This window comes from Megascapheus bottae, chromosome 1, assembly GCF_031878675.1.
Source record: "Megascapheus bottae isolate mThoBot1 chromosome 1, mThoBot2.hap1, whole genome shotgun sequence".
Taxonomy (NCBI): domain Eukaryota; kingdom Metazoa; phylum Chordata; class Mammalia; order Rodentia; family Geomyidae; genus Megascapheus; species Megascapheus bottae.
In genome coordinates this window covers 42,212,459-42,239,968 of record NC_143509.1, presented here as the reverse complement: position 1 = coordinate 42,239,968, position 27,510 = coordinate 42,212,459, and the positions used below count along the sequence as shown (strand labels likewise).

The window sequence follows — 27,510 nt, the reverse complement described above, 5'->3', positions numbered from 1 at the left end:
GGAAGGGGATTGGAGTGCTGAGACCTTTGCCTGTGTATTTGGTACCCAGGAATGGAACCCAGGCCTTCATGCATGCTGGCAAGCACTGTACTGCTAGTCCATGCTCCCGGCCAAGTGCTATTTTGCAAAGAAAGTTCTTAGAATTAAGAGTTTTCTTTCTCGTGAAACATATGTATAAAGTAGTTTATTTCATGTGAGTACTTGGGACTTGAATTCAAGGCCTTGCCCTCTCTGCTTGAGCCACACTTTCATTCCATTATTTTGCTAGTTAATTGGAGATACTATCTTTTGAACTTTTCTGCTTGGGCTGGCTTTAAATCTCAGTTCCCAGATCTCAGTCTCCTCAGTAGCTTAGGTTCCAGGAATGCACTGCTAGTACATTGTGCCTAGCAAACCTTCATAAAGTTTTAAGTTCTGTGTAGTATGGCAGTCTAGTGTTCAATAAAATTTAGTTGACCATCAAGTTTACTTAGTCATACTAGTCTAGTGTTAATAAAAACAACACAACAAAACCTTTCATAGATTAAATGTGTTCTGGTGATTTGTATGTGGTTTAGTGAGACTGTATGCAGAAAATGGGCCTTTGGGGAGAAAGGAAATTAACATTTAGTAAGAACATACTGTGTGCTAAATTAGTTTACAGCTATTTAATCTATCTCCACTTAAGAAATGGGCATTATTTCAGCCTCCTTTTAGCATATCTGTAAATGTAGACATAGTGGATGTAAACAATTTGATCACAGGAAAGACGGTATGTGGCAGAGCAGAAATCAGAAGGGTGGTCTCTGGTTCCATATTTTATTTTTTCCCAATGGCTACAGTCTACCAGCAAGAACCATTTTAGCATAGGTGTGGTGTTTCTGACTAGTTTCACCTTGGTTTCTTTCTTGGCAGTCTAGTTGTTTTCATATCAAATCGAACGACCCAATGTGAACATTAACTGTGTAATTGAAAATCATATTATGCCTGTAATCCCACCTAGTTGCAAGGTAGATATAGGAGAATAATATTCCAATGGTAGGCCAGACAAAAGTGTGAGATCCTATCTGAAAAATAACTTAAAAAGGTAGAGTGCCTGTGCCCCCTTCCCCCATTAAAACTTTTTTTTGGCCAGTCTTGGGGCTTTAACTCAGTCTGAGCACTGGGATTTTTCAAGGCTAGAACTTTACCACTTGAGCTACAGCACCATTTCTGGCCTTTTCTATGTATCTGGTACCAAGGAATTTAACACTGGTCTTTGTGCATGCTAAATAAACACTCTACCACTAGGCCAAACTTCTGGCCTGCACTAAAACTTTTGGTACTTGTGGATAAAATGGAAATGAATTTTTTTTTGTGGGTCATGGAGTTTGAACTCGGCCTGGGCGCTGTCCCTGAACTCTTCAGCTCAAGGCCACCCCCCCCCCCCTTGGTCCAAGCCCCAGTTCCTGTTTTCTAGAGGTTAATTGGAGATAACCTTTTGTTATCCTTTTGTGCCTAGGCTGGCTTTGAACCTTGATCCTCAGACCTCAGCCTCTTGAGTGGCTAGGGTTACAGATGTGAGCCACTACGCCTGGCTGGAAATGAAATTATTAATTTACTTTTAATTGAAGAGTAAAGCCCATTTGAGTCAAATGGCTGTTAATGATAACAATCTCCTAGGTTGGGGCTAAGCATTAAGAAAACCTGAGAGAGAGAGAGAAAAGTTTTTTTTCAGTGCTGATCCTGGGGATCTGCTAGGCCAGCTCTCAACAGCTGAACTACCTCCTCAGCCCTGGAAGCAAGCCTCCTTTAAGCTCAGTATGTGGAGAGTCAGGCTCTGACAGTGCATAGGTGCATACCTGTCAAGGGATCATTTGTGTGAGCTTGAGGGCAACTCAAGTAAATTCAGAACCAGCCTAAGATGCATAGTACAACCTGTCTTAACAAAAAGTCCCCACCAAAACCATGAACTTAATTATGTGGGGATCAAGTTGCAGTGGTATTAGCCATGCCATTTGGTGAAGAGGAATAGTTCCAGTAGTTAATAGGATTCACTTGCTTTTCTGGACAGAAATAAGCCTTTTTTTTTTTTTTTTTTTTTTTTTGTGGTACTGGTTGCTGGATTCAGGGCCTTGTCCTTCCTAAGCAGCCCCACCCTAGGTATTTTTTGCTTTTGTTATTTGTTTATTTTTAGTAGGGTCTTGTATGTATGCCTGGGTTGGACCTTGACTGTAATCTGCCTATTTAAGCTTCTCTTATGGCTAGGATGACAGGCACTCATCCAGCTGTCGATTGAGGTGTGTGTCCTGCATTTATGCTGGTCTTGAGCTTTGATCCTCGATCCTCCCAATCTTTGCTGCCAGAGTAGCTGGACTTAGACATGCAACCACCTGTTGCCTCAACATAAGTTGCCTGAGCATAAAAATAAGTTGCTGAAATGCATAACCTATTTCATTATATTATATTGGATATCTTTGTTATAATGAACACTTGGTGCTTATTTTCATACCATCCTAATATTTATGTTATAATGTACCTAGATGCCAAATCTTCATTTTCATTTTTCAGGGTTCATATGAAACAAGCATTGTATGATTATTGTGTGCTAGCTATTGCATAGTTACCTGTAGAATATAATTGACTCCGGGGTAATTGTTTTTGAGAAGGGAATTTTGCTGTGTAGCACACACTCCTGGGCCTAAGTGTCCTCCTATCTAAGGCTCCTAGGATTATTGGTGTGGACCAGTGTACCTCATTTGGAAAGCAAATTCAAATTAACTATTCTGACTGCTTGATAGAAGTTCAAACAATACATTTGGGAGAACAATTGAAATCTGGCTAACAGAAGTAAAAATTTAAAGTTCTTTTTATCTCATAGGTAATCAGAGCTAGCAAAAATAACTTTTTTATTAGTCAAAACACACTCTCTTCTAAAAACCAAGCCTTTTTTTGTGTGTTTATAATGAATGATCTTCTGAATGATCTAGTTCTGAAGAGTGGCAAGGAGGAAATCATTGAACCTTCCATTAAAAGGATATTTTTAAAAATATAAGATGCAGCCCAGTGGTGGTGGTTCATGCCTATAGTTTTTTTTCTGTTCAAGAGGCTGAGAGCTGAGGATTGCAATTCAAAACCAGCTTGAGGCAAAAAAGTTTGAGACTCTTAGTGTCAGTTAACTACCAAAGAAAAAGAAAAAGTTGAAAGCTGTAAGTAGAGCTTAAGTGATGGGGCACTGGTCTTGAGCAAAAACCTCAGACAGCATCCAAACCCGAAACCATAGTAGTGGTACTGCCACCACCACCACCACCAACAACAAAAATCCTATGAGGAAATGCTACAATGTCTGAATCACAGAAAAAAGCTGAGGAAAATAAATCGGGGGGCAGAGAGTTTGGCCTAGTGGTAGAGTGCTTGCCTAGTATGTACGAAGACTACGAGTTCGATTCCTCAGTACCACGTACATAGAAAAAAACCAGAAGTAGTGCTGTGGCTCAAGTGACAGAGCTCTAGTCTTGAGAAAGTCCAAAGGCAGTGCACAGGCCCTGAGTTCAAGCCCCAAGACTGGCAAAAAAAAAAAAAAGGGGGGAAAACTTTAGTAGGCTTATTATATATTGTTGCATAGAGTGACTGCATGGCATATTCCAGGGTTGATTCATAGTAATAGAATGCCTCTTAAAGAAGAAGTCCCTCGTGTTAACTGCTATTCGTAGTGCAGGGAATTTAAAAATGAATGACAAGTAGCACAGGTCTGTTTGTAAGTCATTATTCTAAACTGTAAGTTATAATTTAAAAATAATGCTATGAAGGTTTTGTTTTTGCTTAGTAATTAAAGCCTCAAATGCTTCCTTTTATTTTATAGCAATAACCTGTATTTATTTTTTTCTGTTTCAAGCCTTTCAGTTGGAAAAGGAAACCTTACCAGTAGCCCCTGATCTTTTTTTTTTTTAAACCTCTTTACCAACTCTATAGATTGTTTTTAAGATAGACTATGCCCAGACTGGAAACATAGTATTTCTTCTGTTGTATTACTTGACTTAAAAATAGCCCATTTCCTTCACAATCCCCCTGCCCACTAAAATACCAAACGTTCCATCCTTATGAAAAAGCTAATGCCTTTTTTTAGGTTGTAAGGAACTGTTTAGTGGGACATTTTTAGTTAGAATTCTTTTTTCCTTGCCAGTCCTGGGGCTTGAACTTAGGGCCTGGGCACTGTCCTGGGACACTTTGCTCAAGGCTAGCACTCTACCACTTGAGCCACAGTGCCACTTTTGGCTTTTTCTGTGATGTGATACTTTGGAATCAAACCCAGGGCTTCGTACATGCTAGCACTCTACCACTAGGCCACACTGCTGGCCCATTAGCTAGAATTGTTTGTATGTGAAAGGGGAAAGGTTAATTCCACGACTTCCCTTCCTTTTCCTTAGAAGTGGGTGAAGAGACCAGTGCCCTCTCACTGTGCCCAGCACTCACTAGGAAGTTGGTGGTTGCACTTTTGCCCTTTCTTGTTTTCTCCTCACTTGAAGATGAGTAGAAAAAATAGGAAAACTGTGCTTTGCTTAAGCCAGATATCAGTGTTTTATTGTGGCTGTACTAGTTTTGGGGTGAAAGTTAAGTAAATGACAGCGGAGTGTGGTGGTATTGACTTGTAGTCCTGGCGACCATGAGGCTGAGGCAGGAGCACAGCCTGGGCTATTTTTTTTTTTTGACTGTTTTTCCTTAGTTTATGAACTTGTAAAGCTTCTTTACTGTGTGCTTAGGTTACATGAATTCAAGTTAAATACTTAGAACTGAATACCTTGTTTATAGATGAGGAAATTGAACCAGAGAGATTAAACAATTTTCTCCAAATCACATAGCAATTCAAGGCACACATGGACTTGAATTCCTGCCAGTTAGATCTGTGAGTCTGTACTAATCATGTTACATTGTTTCTCCTGTTTGTTTAGGTAGAGGAAAGTGGAAGACCTCCCCTTACTCAGTGGAACTTTGCCCCTAAGCTGGTTTTCTTTAGGATCCGGTGGTCTCATTAGTTGAGTTGATTTTTTTTCCTGCCCTTTTTAATTTCAGATTCCTAATCTAGATGAAGACCTTTAATAGATTCTATACAAGAGTGGCTTTAGATATGTAGAACACTATGGATTGTATACAAAAAGTATGACTCTTTTAGACTAAAATGACTCTAAATTTCATAAGCTAAAACCTAACAGTGACAATCACATGGGATTCAACACACCAAGCCAGTGAAAATTCTGGATGATTTTGATGTTTGAAACACTGACTTTTGTGAACAAGGTTAATCAAGTAATTAGAATTACATTTGAAATGAAATTCCTTTCAAACTATTAAAATCTCGTGTGTGTGTGTGTGTGTGTGTGTGTGTGTGTGTGTGTGTGTTTTTCTGGAGTTCAGATTGAAGTTGCAAGTGAGAAGATAAAAATTGAGGATAGGTTGGGAGTGTGGCCTAGAGGTAGAGTCCTTACCTAGCATACATGAAGCCCTGGGTTCAATACTTTGGCACCATATACAAAGAAAAAGTCAGAAATGGTGCTGTGGCTCAGGTAGTGGAACACTAGCTTTGAGAAAGCCCTAAGGACAGTGCCCAGGTCCTGAGTTCAAGCCTCAGGACCGGCAAAAAAAATTATTTTTTGAGGCTAATAGAAAAAACAAAATTGATCTTAAGATGTATGACATGAGTTGCTTATTAAAATTATATATTTTGAAATTGTTAGGTATTGATCAGAATAGTCATTTCCTTGCTGGGCATGGTGGCTTATGCCTGTAATCCTGTAGCTACTCAGAAGGCTGAGATCTGAGAATGGCAGTTCAAAGCCAGCCAGGGCACTAAAGAACCTGAGACTTTTATCTCCAATTAACCACTAAAACGAGAAGTGAGGCTGTAATTTAATGGATAGGGCAGTAGCCTTGAGTTGAAGAGCTCAAGGACAGTGCCCAGGCCCAGAGTTCAAGTCCCATGATCCAACCCCCGCCCCCCAAAAAGTAATTTTCCCATGTTTATTTTTTTCTAGAGGAAATACAATGGGTAGATATCCTTATTTCATTATTTTTTTTCACTGTTATTTTTGCAATAGAGTTTGAACCTTTGTCCATTCATTTATTTTTTTGTCAGTTGTGGGGCTTGAACTCTGGGCCTGGGCACTGTCCCTGAGCTCTTTAGCTGAAGGCTACTGCCCTATCCCCAGCCCCATTTTTGGTTTTCTAGTGGTTAATTGTCTCACAGGCTTTAGTGCCTGGGCTGTGCTTTGAACTGGGATCCTCAGATCTCAGCCTCCTGAGTAGCTAGGCTTTCAGGTGTGAGCCACCATGCCCAACTAACCTTTATTTTTTTCTATCACAGTAGGTTTAGTGGTAAAATATACTTGACTATATTCTTGATTATAACCAAAGAAACACTATATCTGAATTTTTTCAGATTATTTTAGTGCTGAGGATTAAACCTTGTATATACTAAGCACGTACTCTACAACTCTGCTCTACTCTATTATTTTAAATAATGGGAGATATTTTTTGTGACTATATACAAGATTTAAGCATATGTGCTAATAATGTAGCTATTTTATTTATTTTGGAAAGATGAGCCAGATAAGTATTTCTTACTGTATAGATCATGATAAAAGTTCTAACTGTGGTAATCTTTAATAAAATTAGGATTAGCTTTCTCTTACAAGAGCCAGTGATTTTTCTGTGTCCCATTCCCATTCTTTTCCTCTCTTTCACTCATCTACCTTTCTGTCTCTTTTTGACTAGACTTTTAAAATGATTAAAATATAGCCCATGTTTTATACATTTTGCACACTAAATTTTCCTTGACAACTTGATATTTAGGTAGTTTTAATATTTAGGTATTGAAGATTACATTGCCTAGTCTTGTTTAATTACCACTCGTTTGTTCCTTTAAAAAAATTATTTTCATTATAGAAGTGATGTGCAGATTGGTTACAGTTTTGAAAGTCAGGTAATCAGCACATTTCTTTTTGGACAGTGTCACCCCTTCCTTCACAGTCTGAATTTTTCCCTTGCGTCCCTACCCACAAGTTGTATAGTTCATTTACAATGTAGTAGTTAGTTCTTTTTAAATAAATATTGAAGCATATATGTCCTACATTTGAATACTGAATCATTGCAGCTGTTAACGGTTTTCTCTTGGGAAGATCCGTATTGGGTTTGTAGTAGAAACAGAGAAATACCTGCTTTTTCTTCTCTCTCACTCCTCATAAAACAATTCTTTTCAAGTTAGTCACACTTTTTCCTTTTGCCTAGGCTGATAAGAAATTTAAACCCTAGCCCAGCATGGAGGCTCACGCCTGTAATCCTAGCTACTTAGGATCAAGGTTCAAAGCAAGCCTGGGCACAAAAGGACCTGAGACTCATCTTCAGTTAACCTCAAGAAAATGGGAAGTGGGGCTTGGCTCAGGGGTAGGACAGTAGCCTTGAGCTGAATTGCTCAGGGACCACAGGTTGAGTTCAAGCCTCATAACCCCCCCCCCCAAAAAAAAAAGAAAGAAATTTAAACCTTTGATGCCATACTCTCAAAATGAGAACACCTTGCCACCAGGCAAGTTGACCACTGTGTGGCCTGTTTTTTTGTTGTTGTTTTTTTGGCCAGTCCTGGACCTTGAACTCAGGGCCTGAGCACTGTCCTTGGGCTTTCTCAAGCCTAGTGCTCTACCACTGGAGCCACAGCACCATTTCCAACCCTTTTCTATATATGTAGTTTGAACCCGGGTCTTCATGCATGCTAGGCAAGCACTCTTGCCACTATGCCAAACTCCAGGCCCAATGTATCCTGGGTTTTAATAGGCCTGAGAGGAGCACAGGTGCATGTAATTTAACATAGCCTTTGAGACTGCAGAATCAAGTTTACCCTTCCAAATAGAGAAGTAGTGTTAAAACTTATTGTAGATTCAAAAAGCTGACAGAACAATGAGAGTGCACACTTAAGTACACAGGTGGAAAGTGTTTGACACTTCCCAGGAAAGGAATGGCCATAACCTTTGGGCAGAGCTAGAGTCCGTACACACTATCAGTTCTTTGTCAGGTGTCATCCATGGTTTGTATTTTTATTTTGGAGGGGAGGGTTAATCATGAGGCTTGATCTGTGGGTGTGGGCACTGTCCCTGAGTTCTTCAGCTCAAAGCTAGGGCTCTACCACTTTGAGTTACAATGCCACTTCTGGTTTTCTGGTGGTTAATTGGAGAGAAGAGTCTCATGGATTTTTGTGCCCAGGCTGCTTTGAGCCTTGATCCACAGCTCCCAGCCTCCTGATTAGCCAGAATTACTGATGTGAGCTGCTAATCTATGAGGTTTTATTTTTTTTATTTTTTTATTTTTTGGATATCTTTAGACATCTTTATTGTAGCCCAAGAAGAAATCTGAGGAGTTATAAAAGTTAAATATTCTATAAAACTGTGTTCTTGTCATTAAGCTCGTTATGGTTCTCTAGAACTACTTAGTTTAAAATTCCTATTTTTCTTATTGGTGCTAATATGTGGGAGATATTGATTTGTTGTCCCTTTTATTATTTCAGTGGCTTGTTATCCTTCCCAAGTTCTCATGTTTCCAGTTTGAAAGGACAAACAGTGCTCCTAATGATATCAAATCCTTGCAGTCTGACAACCAAATTAATCTATGAGGTTTTAATGTTGTTGGAAATGGGTATTTTCTGATACCTTGCTTTCTGATAGGAAATTATTAATAAGAGTGAATAGCTCTTTTTTGGCTTGCAGAAATGATTTAATCTTTTTTTTTTTTTTTGTCTTCAGCAAAGATGATTAAAACTTCAGGGAGCAGAACACTTGATCTAATACAGTATGGTAAAACCTCAAGCCTGGTTATTTTGTTGCTTCAACTCTTAGGAGAGTGGGAGAAGGTTTTTCTTTATTTTTACTTTTTTACTAAGGCTTGAACTCATGGCTTCATGCTCTCACTTAATTTATCCACAAGACTAGTACTGTATTTCTTGAGCTACACCTTTACTTTTGCTGGCTAGTTGGAGATAAGAGTCTCACAGACTTCTTCCCAGGCTGGCTTTGAACCTCCCCAGTGGCTAGGGATTACAGGCAGAAGCCACTGGTACCTGGCTTCTGTATTCGTTCTTATTATAATTTCCATATGGCTTTTGGTTGATACACTTTCAGGTTAGTCTCCAGTGTCTCATACAGCATTGTGCAGCAGTCACTGTTGACTGCAGTGACCCTTAGTATTTCTCTGTTCTTGAAAGGCTCAGGAGAAAGGGCTACTAAGTTTAAAAATAATTTTCAGTAACAAGTTGAAATCTTTGGTTTTCTTATTTAGTGTGAGTTAATTTCAGAAATTTAAATTGTTTTCCATCTTGGTGTTTGATTTCATTGTGAACAGTAAATCTCTAGAAGATAGTTTTCAAAAAGGAAGAATTCTAGTTCTTTGAGAGAGGTTATCTAACATGATATGTCCTATTTGGTATAAGAGGTGGTAGCATTATAAGTCAATTAGCAGGAGGTTAGTGAATTTATATATAATTCCTTAGGTTCTTATTTTTATTTTTTTTTCTTTTTGGCTGTTGGTTCTAGAATCTGAACTCAGGGCTTGGGTGCTGCCCTTCGAACTTTTTTTTTATTCAAGACAGCCTTTCATTTGAGTTACAGTTCTGCTTCTGCTTTTTTGGATGTTAATTAGAGATAAGAGTTTTACAAAGACTTTCTTGTCTGAGCAGGCTTTAAACCATGATCCTCAAATATCAGCCCCTGAGTAGCTTGGATTAAAGGCATGAGCTACTGACTGACTAGTGTCTTAGTTTTAGTGGAGATCAGTGGTTAAGATTTTTTTTTTGTTGCAAGTCCTGGGCTTGAGCTCAGGGCCTGAGCACTGTCCTTGGACTTTCTCAAGGCTGGAGCTCTACCACTTGAGCCTCAGCACCATTTCTGGCTTTTTTCTATGTATGTGGTACCGAGGAATCGAACCCGGGTCTTCCTGCATGCTAGGCAAGCACTCTACCACTAGGCCAAACTCCCGGCCCCCAGCTTTTTTCTATGCACGCGGTACCGAGGAGTTGAACCCGGGTCTTCATGCATGCTAGGCAAGCACTCTACCACTAGGCCAAACTCCCAGCCCAGTGGTTAAGATTTTTAATCTTTATCATAAACAGTAAAATTTGCAGAGAGAAAAATGTTGCAGATAGATTAGATTCCTGGGCATAAACATTTTATACTCCAAGAGGTAGAGTTGGTTTTTCTATGTTGGTGGAAATATATCTGTATAAATATGTACAGCAAAGCAGTGTGACTAATGAAAAAATTAAGACTTTGATTTGTGAGACTACTTTGTCTAAGCCTTGTTTTTCTTATCTATCCATTCAGGGTGTTGAGTTTGTCAGATCACAAAGATAATAGGTTCTGAGGTTCTCAAATGTGTTGCTTAAACTATAGAATATTCAACTCAAGTAACATCCCTCCCCCCTCAGTCTAGTATAAAAGCAGAAGTTTTTTTGTTTTGTTTTGTTTTGCTAATGGGGGTATTTGAACATGAGAGGATAAAGAGTTAACAGTGGGGACAGACAGAATCTAACTTGGGCTAGGAAGCAAATGCTGGTGGTAAGTGGTGGTTATGGTGCTGCATGGTGGAATGTAGCTTTACCAGGGGAGAATGGGCCTAATTTCCCTATCTCATTTCACTTTAGATTCTGGTCTGCTGAGAAATGAATAGTTGTCATTGTGGGGCAAGTGAAAAGAGGATCAGGCTGAGGATGATTCCTTCAGGGGAAGCAGTCCTATGAACAGGAATCTCAGTAGAAAGATGTTCCCTCTGATTTGAGTAAAATCAGTAATACTAATAGGCCAGTTAGTAATACCATCCGGAGAAATGTAGGACACTAATACTCTATTGCCTTTCTCTACTTGGTAAAAATGGCAAGATAACAAGGCACATCCTGTTGAAGAGAATCATACTGTATATGCTTTATAATGGATGTTAGAACTGCAATGAATCCTATACTTCAACTATCAGGGTCATTTGGCTGAAGGTCTTGCATCCTCTTAGAGTTTTGAAGTAGCTGAACTCCCTTGTATTGTCTTAGTCCATGTGCTTGGGACTGAGGAAACAGGCAAGGAGGTGAGCTTCCCTATCATTGTGCTGCTGGTTCCTTTTTGAAAATAACATGTTTCATATTTCATACTTAAAAATTGTCTTGCTGATTAATAAGAGATCACAAATAAGTCTTAAGCTAAATATTTTAATGTTCTGTGAATAAAATATTACTTAGAATGACCAGTCATTCATATAGAAATATTTAGTCATGTGATTTTTACATACTTTCAGTTTATTTTCTGGTTTCAATAGAACAAGTTGAAATCATCGCAGAAGGATAAAGTTCGTCAGTTTATGATCTTCACACAATCTAGTGAAAAAACAGCAGTAAGTTGTCTTTCTCAAAATGACTGGAAGTTAGATGTTGCAACAGATAATTTTTTCCAAAATCCTGAACTTTATATACGAGAAAGCGTAAAAGGATCATTGGACAGGAAGAAGTTAGAACAACTATACAATAGATATAAAGGTGAGTGTTTGTAATTTTGAATATTTTGACCAGGTTTTTCAAAGTTATGGGCTTGGGAGAAATGAACCTACTATATAGAATATAAATTGGGTGGTGCATCTAGCAGAACTCTGTAGATCCTGATGAGAGGAGAAATTATTTCTCTCTTCACTTAAATTTCTTCCTCATCTCTTCATTATCCTCTTTTTTTTTTTCCTGTCACTGTCAAATTTAAAAATGGGAGGCAGTAGGACATTTTTCCACCCCTCATTTTCATAAAACTCAGCTGAACCAGATTTTAAGGAAATTTGCATACTTTTATTTTTTGTGGGGGGGCTGGTCCTGGGGCTTGAACTCAGGACCTGCACACTGTCCCTCAGTTTCTTTAAGCAAGGTTAGTGCTCTTCTACTTGATCCACAGCTCTGCTTCTGACTTTCTGGTGATTAATTGGAGGTAAGAGTCTTATGTACTTTATTGCCTGGAGTGGCTTCAAACTGCATCCTCAGCCCTGCTCCTGTCTCCCCTCCTCCCCAGCAGGAGCCACAGGTATCTGGCTACAGAGTGACTTTTTTTTTTATATAAAGAATTTTAAAGCAACATCTACTTTAAAAAGTTATCAAGAATGTAGCTCAGTTGTAAAATGCTTGCCTAGTATGCGTGAGGCACTGGGAAAGAACTCAACAGCTCTCTTTACAAAAAGAAAGAAAAGCAGTACATTATACATGAACAAAGAGATTGGAGATGTAGCTCAGTGGTAGAGCCACTTGACTCATTTGTGTGGAGCTGTGGATGATGGGTGGAAGGTTACACTATCTTTTTCTTTCTTATTCTAAAGAGATAATATTTAGTAGCCTGGTGTGGATCCTTCCATGTCTTATAAAGAGATACATGGAGAAAATTATATGAATTTTTTTCCTCTAATAGGATTATATTACATCCAACTCATGCTTCGAAGTCTTTAAAAAAAAAAAAAGACCTGGGCACTGTGGCTCTCGCCTGTAATCCTAGCTATTCAGGAAGCTGAGATCTGAGGATCAAGGTTCAAAGCCAGCCTGGGCACTAAAGAAGCTGAGAGTCTTATCTCCATTTAATCATTAGAAAATGGGCAGTGGGGCTGTGGCTCAAGGGGTAGGGTGGTAGCCTTGAGCTGAAGAGCTCAGGTACAATGCTCAGGCCCAGCGTTCATGACCCACAAAAAGAGAAGAAGAACAAAAAAGAATGTTTCTGTTTCCTTGTGTCAATCAATATACAGTTTTTACTGTGGTAAATAGATATTTTTTTCTTTAAATAACGGATGTTTATATTATTGAAACTAAACTAGTTTTTCTTTCTGAAAGTAATCGCATAGTGAGCTTCAAGAAAAAAGAATTTCTGTATTTAAGACTGTTAACTTAAAATGCCCCTTAAGATAATGGATATGGCTGGGAGCCGGTGGCTCATGCCTGTAATCCTAGTTACTCGGGAGGCTGATATCTGAGGATCACGGTTTAAAGCCAGCCCAGGCACAAAAGTCTGTGAGTCTCCAGTTAACCACCAGAAAACTGGAAGTGGTGCTGTGTGTGGCTCAGTGTGGTAGAGTGATAGCCTTGGGCTCAGAGACAACACCCAGGTCCAGAGTTCAAGCCCTACGGCCTAAAAAAAAAAAAAGGATAATGTACATAGGAAGGAATGTTTGATTTCCTAATCATGTACATATATATCCTTTTGTTCATTTTAGTAATGCTGTGTAAAAGGCAAAATGACTTCAGCTATTATAAGGGGAAATCATCAGATCATATAATATTGTTACATGTATTTGGTGTATTGTTACCTGTTTTAAAATGAAAAATGAAGCCTTGCCTTGATAATTTTAAGAATGTACTGTAATAAAGTATGCTACAAAGTTGATGTTGTATTATTTTTAAAGATCCTCAAGATGAAAATAAAATTGGAATAGATGGTATACAGCAGTTCTGTGATGACCTGGCACTTGATCCAGCCAGCATTAGTGTGTTGATCATTGCATGGAAGTTCAGAGCAGCAACACAGTGTGAGTTCTCCAAACAGGAGTTCATGGATGGCATGACAGAACTAGGGTGAGTACAAGATTGCTGTGGAAAATTGGACGCAGTACTGTGAGGGTATGAATTGAACTGTGTCATCAGTTGTTAAATGTAACTTAAATTTCTACACAATTGGTATAAATAGAAATGAGCTAACATGCTAGTTCTCATGTTAAATAGTTTTCTGTGTTTGTCAAGTATCTATAATTATTACAGCCTACTCAATTTGGTATTCAGACTCCTAGAAACATTAGTGTTAAAGTTAACACTGTAAGCATTAATGGATCTAATATGGAAAAGGGAAATGAACAAGCATAAGTTTTTTCTTAATGTAAGGTCATGTATAGGATGGATTGATAACATGGAAGATACCTTAGAAGTTATAATTGCATTTTGTCCCAATTGTGCCTTGACAACCTATTTATCAGGTATATATTTGGTTAGATAGATTGAAAAGTCACGAATGGAAGACAACCTTTAGTTGTTGTGCTTAATGAGATTGCAGAAGTCTCTTTTGTCTATATGTAGGTAAGATGCCTTTTGTTTTTAGTGGGCTGCTGTTGAATAACTACAGCTAACATTAGTTGACATTATGTCAGTAATTATGCCTAGTGCTTTACCTACATCTTTACAACATGTTTGTGTGTATTAAGGTAGAAAGAAATTATAAAAAGCAATATTAGACCCAGTATTGAAGTCAGGATTCTGCTTCTTGAACTTGAAGACGTAATCTCAGGGTCCATCAAGAAAAAAACACACATACCAGTAATTTGACCCAGGACTTCACAAATACTCTTATCACTGAACTCCATCCACCCTAGCTCTGGCTAGGTATGTGTTGTGCTAGGCAAAAGGAAATACTTAAGCGGTAATAGGTAGCAGTAGCTGTTGTCATCCCTTGGGCTGAGTGAAATGAAGAAACCAGGAAGAAATTTAGAAATAGAGAATTCCCAGTGAGGCTGAGAAGCCAGCCCTTCTAAAGAAGGGTGGGGGGGGGTGGGAAGAGAGGCTTGGCTGATATTTGTTATTATACTTTGTACATAACAAGAAGCAAATTTCTGAGAGGAGCACTTATATAAGCAAGAGACTGTATTTCTAGTTAGTTTAGGAGGTAGGCGTGTGATTAATTACTTAGTGAGCAGTATCTCTTGCAGTTTAAACTAATGAGTATAGTGCTGATTACTATATGTTTTATCAGTGTATTGACAGTTCAGTGAATTATGTATTTAAAACTAATAGCTTATTTTTAAAAGTAATTATTTCTAACATTTTATCATTCCAGATCTGTCCTCAGCTAACCTTATACACAAGTTCTCCTTTATCTATGGCCTTGCTTTTTTTTTTTTTTTTTTTGCCAGTCCTGAGGCTTGAACTCAGGGCCTGAGCACTGTCCTTGGACTTTCTCAAGGCTAGAGCTCTACTACTTAAGCCACAGCACCACTTCTGGCTTTTTCTGTGTCTGTGCTACTGAGTAATTGAACCTGAGTCTTCATGCATGCTAGGCAAGCATTCTACCATTAGGCAAACTCATGGCCCTGGCCTTGCTTTTTTTCTTCAATTTTTTTAATTAAAGAATTTATTAATATTGATTTTTACATCATATTTCAAATGACGTGTTTAACAAGTATTCAAGAAGGGAATCTATATACAATCACTGGCACTTAACTTTTAGAATATAATCAAAATTAGGCTAAGGGTTTGTAAGGGTTTGTAGATACATATTAATCTATGTAATAAAACATTATGTCTATAGAGTCATAAGTTTTTATGTCTGTGTAGTTGTGGTTATATTTCCCGTACCATGTCCATAACCTTCGGTATGCAACTATTAAGTCCTCGCTCTTGTAGTGAGTGGCCTTGCTTTTTGAGGTGTTACTGACTCATGATCAATTATGGTCCTAAAATATTAGCTGGAAAATTCCAGAATAAAGACAACTTATCAATTTTAAGTTGTTTGTTGTTCTGAGTAATGTGGTGAATTTTTACATTACCTCTCTGTGCTGCCTGGGATGTGAGCCTTCCATTTGTACAATTTATCCACACTGCAGATATTACCTATATTACCTACCTGTTAGTCACTGAGTATTTTCATTTACCAGATCAACTGCTTATGTTCAAGTAGCCTTTATCTTGCTGAATAATGGTCCCAGGGTGCAAGAGTAGTAACATAGCAATTCAGATGTGCTAAAGAGAAGCTAAAAACTGCTTCAAGTGAAAAAGTATGAGATAGACCACGTTTGTGTCAGTTAAAGTTTAGGATATTGTTAAAATGTTTTATTAATATTGTTAATCTCTTACTGTGCTTTATTTATAAATTAAACTATTACATGTATTAGTATAGGAGAAAGCATAACATATATATGGTTTGGTACTAGCCAAGGTTTCAGTCATTTACTGCGGATCTTGGAATGTATGTCCTGTAGCTAATGTAGCTAATATAGCTAATGGAGATAATGGGGGACTCTTGAACTATTTATGTAAATAAAAGAAGATGGAATTCTATATGGTTTTTAAAAAGAAATTCTAGGAAATATAAACCTTCATTGGAATAAATAAGCTAAATTTTAAATTTATAGTGAAAAGTTAACCTTTTATAAACTTAATTTTATAATGTAGATGTGACAGCATAGAAAAACTAAAGGCCCAAATACCCAAGATGGAACAAGAATTGAAAGAACCAGGACGATTTAAGGATTTTTACCAGTTTACTTTTAATTTTGCAAAGAACCCAGGACAAAAAGGATTAGGTAAGAATATTTAAAAATTATCTTTGGTGTTCAGATATATTTAAATATATGAATAGTATTGACTTTTTTCAGCAGAAATGTGTTTAGAACATACACTCATTATGAAAATACCAGTTTATTGGAAAATAATGGGGAACATTGGACTTTAGTCAGAAGATACCAGAGCTACTCTGGGTACCATATGTAAACCACTGATTTTTTTTTTAACATAGGAACTATAAATGTATAAATATTAACTATATATTCCAGTGATATTTATATAATATGCTTTTACTTATAGATGATCCTATAAAATAGCATGATAGGATTTCTCAATCATAGAATGCCAATAACTTTGTTTTTTATTTGGAAAGTAGAATAAAGACAAAATGATGATTATTTATAATCCTATTCAGAAATAAAATATCATTCACTTTGTTTAGGTCAGTTACTATAATAAAGAATGTAATGTTCATACATTTGCTTGAACCCAGGGCCTGAGCACTGTCCTTGGACAATTTTTGCTCAAGGCTAGCTGCTCTGCTACTTGAGTCACAGTGCCACTTCCAGCTTTTTCTGTGTATGTGGTACTGAGAAATGGAACCCAGGGCTTCTTTGTGCATGCTAGGCAAGCACTCTACCACTAGGCTATGCTCTTGGCCCCATATATTTGCTTTTGAGACAGCTAGGGAAATATAGAAGTAAGAGATGCATTGTAAGCTGGGGCATGCAGTGGTTCACGCCTGTAATCCTAGCTGCTCAGAAGGCTCAGATCCCAGGATCAAGGTTCAAAGCCAGCCTGGGCTTAAAAGGACCTGAGACTTTTATCTCCATCTAACCTCCAGAAAATGGGAAGTGGGAAGTGGGACTTGGCTGAAGAGCTCACGGACAATACTCAGGACTAGGGGAAGGGTGGTAGCCTTGAGCAGAAGAGCCCAGGGGACAGCTCCCAGGCAAAGCTCAAACCCCATGAGCCCACAAAAAACAAACAAAAAACTGCATTGTAATTTACAAATTTCCTTACATGATAACATATTAGTAGATAATATGATCTAAATGAATATAAAGGTTTTAGAAAAAGGGAGGAATGGCTAGAAAATGCTTTCTGAGCAAGGTGACATGAACTAGAGGGTTTAGTATTTTATTGGATGAAGGAACTGAAAAGATGTTCGCTGAGGATAGTTATAAATGAAGATCTTACATCTCAGAAACAAGCTTAGATATTTGGAAGAGAGAAGATGTTTGATTTTAGTGGAAATGGTTGTTTGGAGATGAAATACAATTTGAGATATGAGGCTAAATAACGAGGCTGCTTTTGGAAATGGGGGAAAAAAAGATTTAAATTGGAATTTATGGGAGACGAGGACCCACACTGGTTGGTCTTCTAGATCAAAGATTTTGATGCTATAATAACTTTTATTAAATGTATAATTGCATTATATCAGAAACTGACCAATTTTATAAGTTGAGTATCAGGGTATTCAGTAAGGCATGCCAATCATTTTTTACTTTTAATGAGAAACTTAGGCACACAGGCAGGTTAAATGACTTGGAATAATAGAAGTGAATTTTGGATTTGATAGAAGTAATTTTGGATTCGGGGCCTCATGTATATTAGGCAAGAGCTCTGTTACTGAGCTGCACTGAGCAGGCACTGTTTTTGTTTTTGAAGGTGTAAAAGTTATGCAGATTAGTGGGGCTCCTTATACTAATCCTTAGTTATATTTTAGATAGAATTGGGAACAGTATTGAGAAAAAGGTTATATATGGACTGGGGGTTACATGAAGAAATCAATTGAAAGAGAAAGGATGTGTACAACATTTATAATTGTGAGTTAGCCTAAAGTAGGAGTAAACATGACTGAATTAAGATTTTCGAATATTCCTAAAGAAAATTTCTAATGCAGCTTCCTTCTGGACTGATTGCTTAATAGAGGTAGGATTTTACTCATATTTTCATTTCTAGTCAACACAAAGTAGTTGCGTATATTTATAGTGTGACATTTCAGTAGGTATGCAGTGTGTAATGATCGGATTAGGGTGGGTTTTGTTTTATAGGGAAAATAACCTCATTTGCAGACAAAATAAGCCATGGTATCTGGGGCTAGTTTCCATTGTATGTAGCCATCAGTTACATGGTAATTTGTTTTCTTTTTTAGTTTCTTCTTTCCCACAAATTAAAATCTATTGAAAAGTCCTAGAATTTGTACTAAAAGAATGTTGTGTGGGGCCGGGAGTTTGGCCTAGTGGTAGAGTGCTTGCCTAACATGCATGAAGACCCAGGTTCCATTCTTTAATACCATATACATAGAAAAAGCTGGAACTGGTGCTGTGGCTTACGTTGTAGAGCACTAGCCTTAGGAAAACCCAAGGACAGTGCTCAGGCCCTGAGTTCAAGCCCCAAGACCCGGGTGTGGGGGGGAAGCATGTTGTGTTCGATCTGAGGATTGTGGTTCAAAGCCAGCCAGGACAGGAAAGTCTATGAGACTCTTCATTTCCATTTAACTAATAAAACACCAGAAGTGGAGCTGTGGGTCAAATTTTAGAGCACTAGCCTTGAGAAATTTAAACAAACAAACAACAACAAAACCCTTGAGCAACTTAGGGGTATCACCCAGACCTTGAGTTCAAGTGCCAGTATCAGACTGACACACGCATGCACACTCTCTCCCTCCCTCCCTCCCTCCCCCCCTCCCCCCTTCTCTCTCTCCCTCTCTCCCTGCCTCCTTCCCTCCCTCTCTTTCTCTCTTCCCCCTCTCTCCCTGTCTCCCTGTCTCCCTCCCTCCTCCCTCCCCCCCAGAAAGTTGAGATACTTAAAATGTAACACTATTGTTTAAGATTGATTTAAAGGGACTGCACCTATTTATTATTTGTATTATTACTCCTTATTTGGAAGCACAAAAGAAAATAGTGTTTTAGTGAATAAAATAGTTTTAATTTTGAATCTAGGTTTTTATTATACTGTGAAAGTAAATGTCCCAATGCCCCATCCCTTAGTTTTGGGGAGGGAGAAAGGGAGGGAAGGGGGCGTGCTTACATTCTCCTGACTTGCTGCTGGCATTCTACCATTTGAGCTTTGCTTGCAGTTCAGCTTTTTGCTGGTTATTTTGGAGATGGAGTCTGGAACTTTCCTTCTGTGGTTCTTCAGATCATAACCTTCTAAATAGCTGAGATTACAGGCATGAGCCACTGACAACTAAGGTTAAGTTTTTATAGGTACTGAATATATTAATATGTTAAATTGGAATTTTAGATTACAGAAAAAGTTTCAGATTATGTAAAAACATTTAAAATTTGTTTAGTATTGTGCTTTAGAAAATTGAAACAGTTGTAGAATTTCTGTTCTGAAAGATGAGGAGAAACATGGTAAATTTTGTGTATTTATTTAGCCTCAGACAAAACAAAAAGTGAATCCTGATATAGAATACCTTTAGTTAATAGTAATGTATCCACATTGATTCTTCAGTGATGAAAAATGTACCACACTAAAGGAAGATGTTAAAATTAGGGAAGTGAGGGAAAAAGGAAAGAAGTCTATGAGAAAGGAGAGGACAAAAAAGAAGGGGAAAGAGGAAAAAATAATAAAATACAAATTATGGTTTCTTTTTACTTTGCAACAATGTTAAGTGTTAGGAAAAGTTAGGATTTTCTTAATTAATGAGCTTAATTAAAAAGAAAATTTTCTTGACAGTCTTTCTAAGGGTTCCCAGGGCTCTTAAATTACAAGATTTGGCTGAAAGAAGATGTTAGTGGAAGAGCTGAGGCCCAAAGAAATTGGCAAAGAGTGACAGTGACAACACTAGTTTGTTGGTAAATAGCTGTGCTAAATTATGAGTACTGTTGTTTTCTACTATTTGTAACTAAGTCCCTCCCTTCCTCTCTGGGAATGGATTCCAAGGTTTGCTGCATGCTAGGCAGGGACTGTGTCCATAAGGATACCCCCGCAGCCCAATAATCATTTGTTTCTGATACCAATATAGAATGCTTCTACCACTGGCTGCTTTAGACACCTGCCATTTCTATGGTTCTTTAAAGTTGGAAGAGATTTCTTAAGTCTTCTATAAAATCTATAGTAGTCTGCCCAAAGTAGCAACCCTAACAATTCTCATTTAAGTTTTACTTTTGAACATACAGGGACTGAACACAGTTTCTTGTAGGAAATTCTGTTCTCACAAAAATCGGCTTTTTACAGCAAGGTTCTTTCTTCCTAAGATAATAGCTTTGCTTTGTCTTTATAACTTATATCCTTGTTCTTATTTGTCCGCCAGTGCAGCATGAAGTCTTAAGCACATAAAGATCGCTATCACTCATCTTTTGTCCTTTTGTTTTTTTCTAGGTCAGCATTCCAATTTATTCTTCATTTGAGGAGATGTTTGTTATTACTGTTAATATCCTTCAAACACATTTCTAGTTTGTTAGTTTTTCTCAAAATAGAGCACTAAAACCTAAACATAGTATTCCAGAAGGAAGCAGGTTTAAAGTACAACACTGTAGGTTGTTTTTTTTAAAGATTTTATTAACATTGATTTTTTACATCATATTTCAAATATCAATTTAACAAATAAGTATTCAAGGATGGGATTTCTATATGCATCACTGGCACATAACTTTTAGAACAAAATTTAAATTAAGTTCAGAGTTTGTATGTCATAGATATTTATCAATCTATATAATAAAACATGTCTATAGAGTATATACCCCATTCCCTTTTATGTCTATGTAGTTATATCTCCAAGATCATGTCAATGACCTTGAGTACTCGAATATTGAGTCATCACTCTTGTACTGTTTGGATGTAATATCCACATATCAAGGAGACCATGTACCCCTTGTTCCTTTTGTCTTAACTAACCTCACTTAGTATGATTTACTCTAGTTTACTGTAGGCTTTTTATTTTATATTATTTTTTAAACTTTCTTTTGTGTTGACCCTGAGACTTGAACACGGAGACTGAGCACTGTGTCCTTGAGCATTTTTGCTCAAGGCTAGTGTAACACTTGAGCTACAGCTCCACTTTTGGCTTTTTGGTGGTAAACTGGTGATGAGTCTCATAACCTTTCCTGCTCTGGTTAGCTTCAAACTGTAATCCTTAGATCTCAGCGTCCTGGGTATAAGTCTGAGCTACTGGCACCTGGCTGGTAATTCTTATAAGGTGGTCAGGATTATTCTTAGCAGCTGTGTTATTTTAAGAGCCATATTTAATCTTCATTAGAATAAAATCTTCAGATTGTTTTCTTGTGAATTGTAGTTTAGGTACAGTCTTACACTTGTGCAATATATTTAAAATACTTTAACATTATTTGTTAAATATTACCCTAATGCCAGTCACAATACTATACAGCTGTAAGTGGCTTCACTCAAGAGATTAAGCAGGAAGATTTTGAGTTCAAGGCCAGTTTGTATAACATTAAGTTTCAGGCCAGCCTGGTTACATAGTGAGACCCTAACTTGAAGGAAAATTGCTAATATTTAGAAATAATTTGTAGTGTTTTTTTATTAAAGAATTTATTAACATTGATTTTTACATCATATTTCAAATGACATGTTTAACAAGCAAGTAAGAAAGGAATCTATATACAATCACTGGCACTTAGATTTTAGAACATAATATTAGGGTGAGGGTTTGTATGTCATAAATACACATTAATCTATGTAATTAAACATTGTCTATAGAGTCATAAATTTTTTTCATATATTTTTATTGTAATTAATAGAAGGGTTACATTATATTCTCCAGATAGAAGGTGCATTAATTTACATACATTGATGCCCTTTCTCATGTCTTGGTCCCCATTTCCCTCCCCCCACCCCCAAGAGTCATAAATTTTTATGTCTATGTAGTTGTGTTTATATTTCCAATACCATGGCCATAGCATTAGGTACGCAAATATTGAGTCATTGTTCTTGTACTATTTGGATCTAATAGCCACATATTAAGGATACCATGCACCTTTTGTTCTTTTGGTCTTGACTTACCTCATTCAACATGATTTTGCTCTAGATTCATCCACTTCCCCACGAATGCCATTATTTTATCTTGTCCAGTGGCTATGTAGAATTCCATTTTGCATATATATATATATATATATATATATATATATATATATATATATATCATAGTTTTTGTATCCAGCTACAGAAGGGCATCTGGGTTGTTCCCATTGCTTGGCTATTGTGAATAGTGTAGAGATGAACATAGCTGAACAGGTGTCCTTATCATATCCTGGGTTATGATATTCAGGATAGATGCCCAGGAGTGGTATGGCAGGATTGTAGGGAAAGTCTGTTTTCAGTTCTTTAAGAAACCTCCAAACTGCTTTCCAGAGTGGCTGAACTTGTTTACAATCTCAGCTAATTTGCAGTGTTTTAAAGAATATTTTCACGTATAATCACATAACAAGCTTTTGAGCTTAATTGATACAGTATCCTCTCCATCGTTTAGGTAAACTCATAGCTGGAGAGCTTGACTTATTAAAATCACATAACTTAATTTTAGTGAACTAAACTAAATCTCAGGTCTTAGGACTATATTCTGTATGTTTTTTGTTACATTGTAGTTGCTAGAAGTATTTCAAAATAAGACATTGCAAATAAGACTTTTAAGTATCACTTAATTTCCCCCAAGGACTATTCATTTACCTCTCTATCCTATACCCAGTTGTTTTCATGAAGATCCTATGTTGCCATTGTTAATTCTGTTTGAATAGCAGAGGGCTGGGTGCTCAAGTAGTGGAGTACCTGACTGGGGCTGAAAAAAATGAATAGAATGACATTGGGGAAAAAACAATACAAAAAAAAAGATGTTGGGTATATCTCTGCTTGTATTTTAGAGTGTGTAAGAGTTCAAAGATTCAGTCTATAAGCATCTAGTTCTAGCCAATACTCTTATTAGCGCCCTGCTACTGAATTCCTCTTCCACCAGTACTTCAGAATATATAGTAACTGAAACAATATTTTTAAGTATGAGTAAAGTATTATTTAGTAGGAACTGTTGCATTTATAACATTACATGTGTATTACATAATATATAAATTATGTGATTATGGGGCCGGGAGTTTGGCCTAGTGGTAGAGTGCTTGCCTAGCATTCACAAAGGGTTTGATTCCTCGGTACCACATACATAGAAAAAAGCCAGAAGTGGTACTGAGGCTGAAGTGGTAGAGCTCTAGCCTTGAGAAAGGCCAAGGACAGTGCTCAGGCCCTAAGCTCAAGCCCAGGACTGGCAAAAAATGTGTGTGTGTGTGTGATTATAATAGTGCAGTGAGGCTAGGTATTATTACCTTCATTTAACTTGAATCAGTGGGGTCAGCATGATCAGAGGGGTAATATCACTGGGGGATGGAGAAAAGACATGTTCTAAACTACTGTACTGAACCTTTTTGTCTTTTAGACAAAATTGCTGTCTAAGAAGATATTTGTGGGTCATGGGGCTTGAACTCGGCCAGGGCGCTGTCCCTGAGCTCTTTAGTTCAAGGCTACCACCTTACCCCTTGAGCCAAGCCCCACCTTCCTAGAGGTTAATTGGAGATAAGAGTGCCAGGTTCTTTTGTGCCTCAGCTGCCTTTGAACCGAGATCCTCAGATCTCAGCCTCCTGAGTAGCTAGGATTACAGGCATGAGCCACTGTGCCTGGATAACGAAATACTTTTCTTGATAGTTGGGTCAGTTGTCATTTTATTCATGTACAAATTAATGTTATATATGCCAGCTCTTAGTTATATTACTAATCTGAGCCCTTTTTTTTTTGTCAGTCCTGTGGCTTGAACTCAGGGCCTGAGCAATGTCCTCAGACTTTCTCAAGTGTAGAGCTCTACCACTTGAGCCACAGCATCACTTTAGGCTTTTTCTATGTATGTGGTACCAAGGAGTTGAAACCGGGTTTTCATGCATGCTAGGCAAGCACTCTCATTACTAGGCCAAACTCATAGCCCTTCTAAGCCTTTTTTTAATAAAAACATTTATTGATTGCCTACTGTTAATAACAGAGTCAGGAACCTCCAAAGCCAGATTTAGGGGAGTTTGTGATGACTGTGTTACCTGAAGGCAACAGGAAATCACTGACAAATTCTAATGTGGAACTAAACACAAAGTTCATGCTTGACCTGTCCAAGTAAGTGTAGACTGTAAATTCTCTTAGTACACCCTGAACTTTCAAACAACATCCATGCACATTTCAATTCACAAGTGTGTCATAATTTATAGGTATTTGAGTATTTTGTTTTGTTATTTTATAAAAATTAATGGAGAAAAAAAATGTGAACACTAGTAATCTTAGTACTTAATGCATTTGTTTGTTTTGTTTTTTGCCAGTCCTGGAGTTTGAACTTGGGGCCCAAGCACTGTCCTTGGGCTTTTTCCTCAAGGCTTGTGCTCTGCCACTTGAGCCACAGCACCACTTCTGGCTTTTCCTGTTTATGTGGTACCGAGGAATCAAACGCAGACCTTTGTACCTGCTAGGCAAGTGCTCTGCCAGTAGGCCAAACTCCTGGCCCATACTCACTGCATTTGAAGTTTGGTGAAATAGGCAAACTACTAACAGCAAATCCTCCTTCTCACTTGAATATTTACAGCACTCAAACCAGGTATACGTTGTTTATAGAAAAAAAGAACAGGATTAAACAACTTGGAAAGAATATTGAGTATTATAGAGCTTGAAAAGAAAATTTGGCCAGGTGCCAGTGGCTCACACCTGTAATCCTATCTACTAAGGAGGCCGAAATCTGAGGATTGCAATTCGAAGCCAGCCTACTTATGAAAGTGAGGTTTTCTTTTCTAATTAATTTGATTTGCAGTTTAAGAGGTAGAGTTCTAGCTTGAGTAGAAAAGCTCAGGGACAGTGCCCAGGCCCTGAGTTCAAGCGCCAGGACTGGGTTTAAAAACAGACAAACAAACAAACCCAAATAAACAAAAACAACCAGGAAGCACAGTTAGGAATTTGTGCCATTTTTTAAAAGAATTTATTAACGTTGATTTTTACATCATATTTTAAATGACAAGTGTTCAAGGAGGGAATTTCTATTTACAGTCACTGGGACTTAGTATTTAGAACTTAATGACAATTTGTGCCATATTTTTTTAGTTCTCTTAAAGATCTGATTTTTAACTTGTAGGTGTATTTTCAGGAATGATTGATGTATAAGGTAGAGGGACTGCACTCTTTCAGGCTTGGCAGCTAGAAAGCTTGTTTAAGTGATGATAATCTGAACATGTTTCTCTGTGGAGTGTGAAAATACAGAGGGGAAGAGGTTTAAGTTGTTGGAGGATAATTAGTCAAGAAAGGTAAAGTTCTTGCAGAAACAGGATGATAATGGATTCAGAATAGGGATATAATGGGTTTCTACTTAAATAGAAGAAAGAAGGGTACCTGAGTTAGAAGGAAGCTGATAGATTTGCAGGTGAAACATATTCATTTATATATGAAGCAGTGGTTCATTTATTCTGAATGACCACCATGTGTTTTATTTTATTCAGGAAAATGTAGTTCTTGTCATTAAAGAGGCTGACATTCAGTGAAGTTGGGAACTTTTCTGCCTTAGAGTGTCTATTTCTGTGGCGTAGGATGTGGGATTCTTTGCTTAAAGTAGGGAGTTAAAAAAATTGAAAAATCTAGCTGGATGCTGTGGCTCACACCTGTAATCCTAGCTATTCAGGAGGCTGAGATTGGAGGATCAAGGTTCAAAGCCAGTCTAGGCACAAAAGGACCTCAGACTTCATTTAACCTCTAGAAAATGGGAAGTGGGGCTTGGCTCAAGGGTAGCCTTGAGTTGAAGAGCTCAGGGATAGCACCCAGGCAGAGTTCAAGTCTCATGACCCACAAAAAAAAAAAAAAAAAAAAGAAAGAAAGAAAAAGAAAAAAGAACAATCTGCTAGGTGTGATGGTTTAACTTAAACCCTGTAATCCTAGCTACTCGGGAGACTGAGATCTGAGGATCATGGTTCAAAGCCAGCCCTGACTCTACAAAACCTGTGAAATTCTTATCTCCAATAAATCACCAGAAAACCAGAAGTGATGTGGTGACTCAAGGGATAGGGAAGCAGCCTTGAACTGAAGAGCTCAAGGACAGCGCTCAGGTCCAGAGTTTAAGCCCCATGACCGACCGAAAACAAAAAAAAAATTGAAAAATCTGATGGGAAAAGATAAAGATGACTGTTTTTTTCTTTTTCTCATTATTTTTTGGTGCTAGGATTGAACCCAGGGTATTATCCATGATGATCATGCTCTGTTCTAAGAGCAATACCCTCGGCCCTGTTTTTTCACAGGTAGACCATTGGACACCTCTTGCAGGTTAATAGATAGCATTATTGTGTTCCTCACTCAGGATTGAAGATGTATTCATCTAGGAGAGCTGTTAAAGATGAGAGAGAGGCAAAGGGAAGGTTACAAGATTAGAGGAAGGGTACACTTGAAATAAAGCATCATGGGAAGGGAATGGATTAGGGTGCAACTGAGGGACAGATGAAGTAGGAACAGGAGAAAGAAAGCTGAAACGACTAGCGTGTACATGAGGTGGTGTCGTTGAAAGGTTCAGGGCAGAATTGTTATTTTGATGATGATGATGTCAGTCATGGCGTTTGAACTTGGGGCCTGACCAGTGCCCTTGGGCTCTTTTTGCTCAAGGCTAGTGCTCTGCCATTTTGAGCCACAGTGCTGCTTCTGGTTTTCTGGTGATTAATTGGAGATGATTTTTATAGACCTTTACTGGCCAGCCAGGCTTTGAACTGTGATCCTCAGATCTCAGCCTCCTGAGTAGCTGGGATTATAAATGTGCCTGGCTTTATTTATTTATCTATTTATTTTAAATTTATTAATTTAGCTAGGAAGCATTGGCCATGCATATAAGCCTATCTTCTCAGGAAGGTGAGATATGAGGATCTTGGTTCAAAACCAGTCCAGGTAGGAAAGTCCATGAAACTCTTTATCTCCAATTAGGCCCTCCCTCTCCCTACAAAGCCCAAAATGGAGCTTTGGCTCAAATGGTAGAGTTCTAGCTTTGAGCAGAAAACTCTCAGGGACAGCACCAGGCCCTCAGTTCAACCCCAGGACCCACATACACAAACACAACAAAAATTATTAACCTGAAATTATTTTACAGTATCAAGTACAGTATATTTCAACACATACCTGTAGTGTATACCGATCAATCAGTATTAATTACCAAGACAGTTACCTGATAAATCAAGTTAATTACTATTTTTACAACCTAGCCCTCTGGCTAATTGTAGGTAGAATGTTGCAGATTTTTCTGCCTAGAT

At 37.8% G+C, this 27,510-nt stretch overlaps 1 protein-coding gene across 5 annotated transcripts in view; it reads left to right on the top strand.

Moving 5' to 3' along the window:
• The window catches only part of Dcun1d1 (defective in cullin neddylation 1 domain containing 1), a 49,572-nt gene that overhangs the window by 8,962 nt on the left and 13,100 nt on the right, over positions 1 to 27,510 (top strand). For 4 of the 5 annotated variants that reach the window (XM_090342671.1, XM_090342634.1, XM_090342644.1 and 1 more), the window contains 3 exons: positions 11,293 to 11,509; positions 13,396 to 13,564; positions 16,148 to 16,278. In XM_090342671.1, the coding sequence (XP_090198797.1) occupies positions 11,335 to 11,509; positions 13,396 to 13,564; positions 16,148 to 16,278 (475 nt within the window). In that variant the 5' untranslated portion in view covers positions 11,293 to 11,334. Of the gene's footprint in view, positions 1 to 8,741; positions 8,793 to 11,292; positions 11,510 to 13,395; positions 13,565 to 16,147; positions 16,279 to 27,510 lie in introns of all 5 variants that reach the window. The other variant, XM_090342661.1, reaches the window with a different exon arrangement.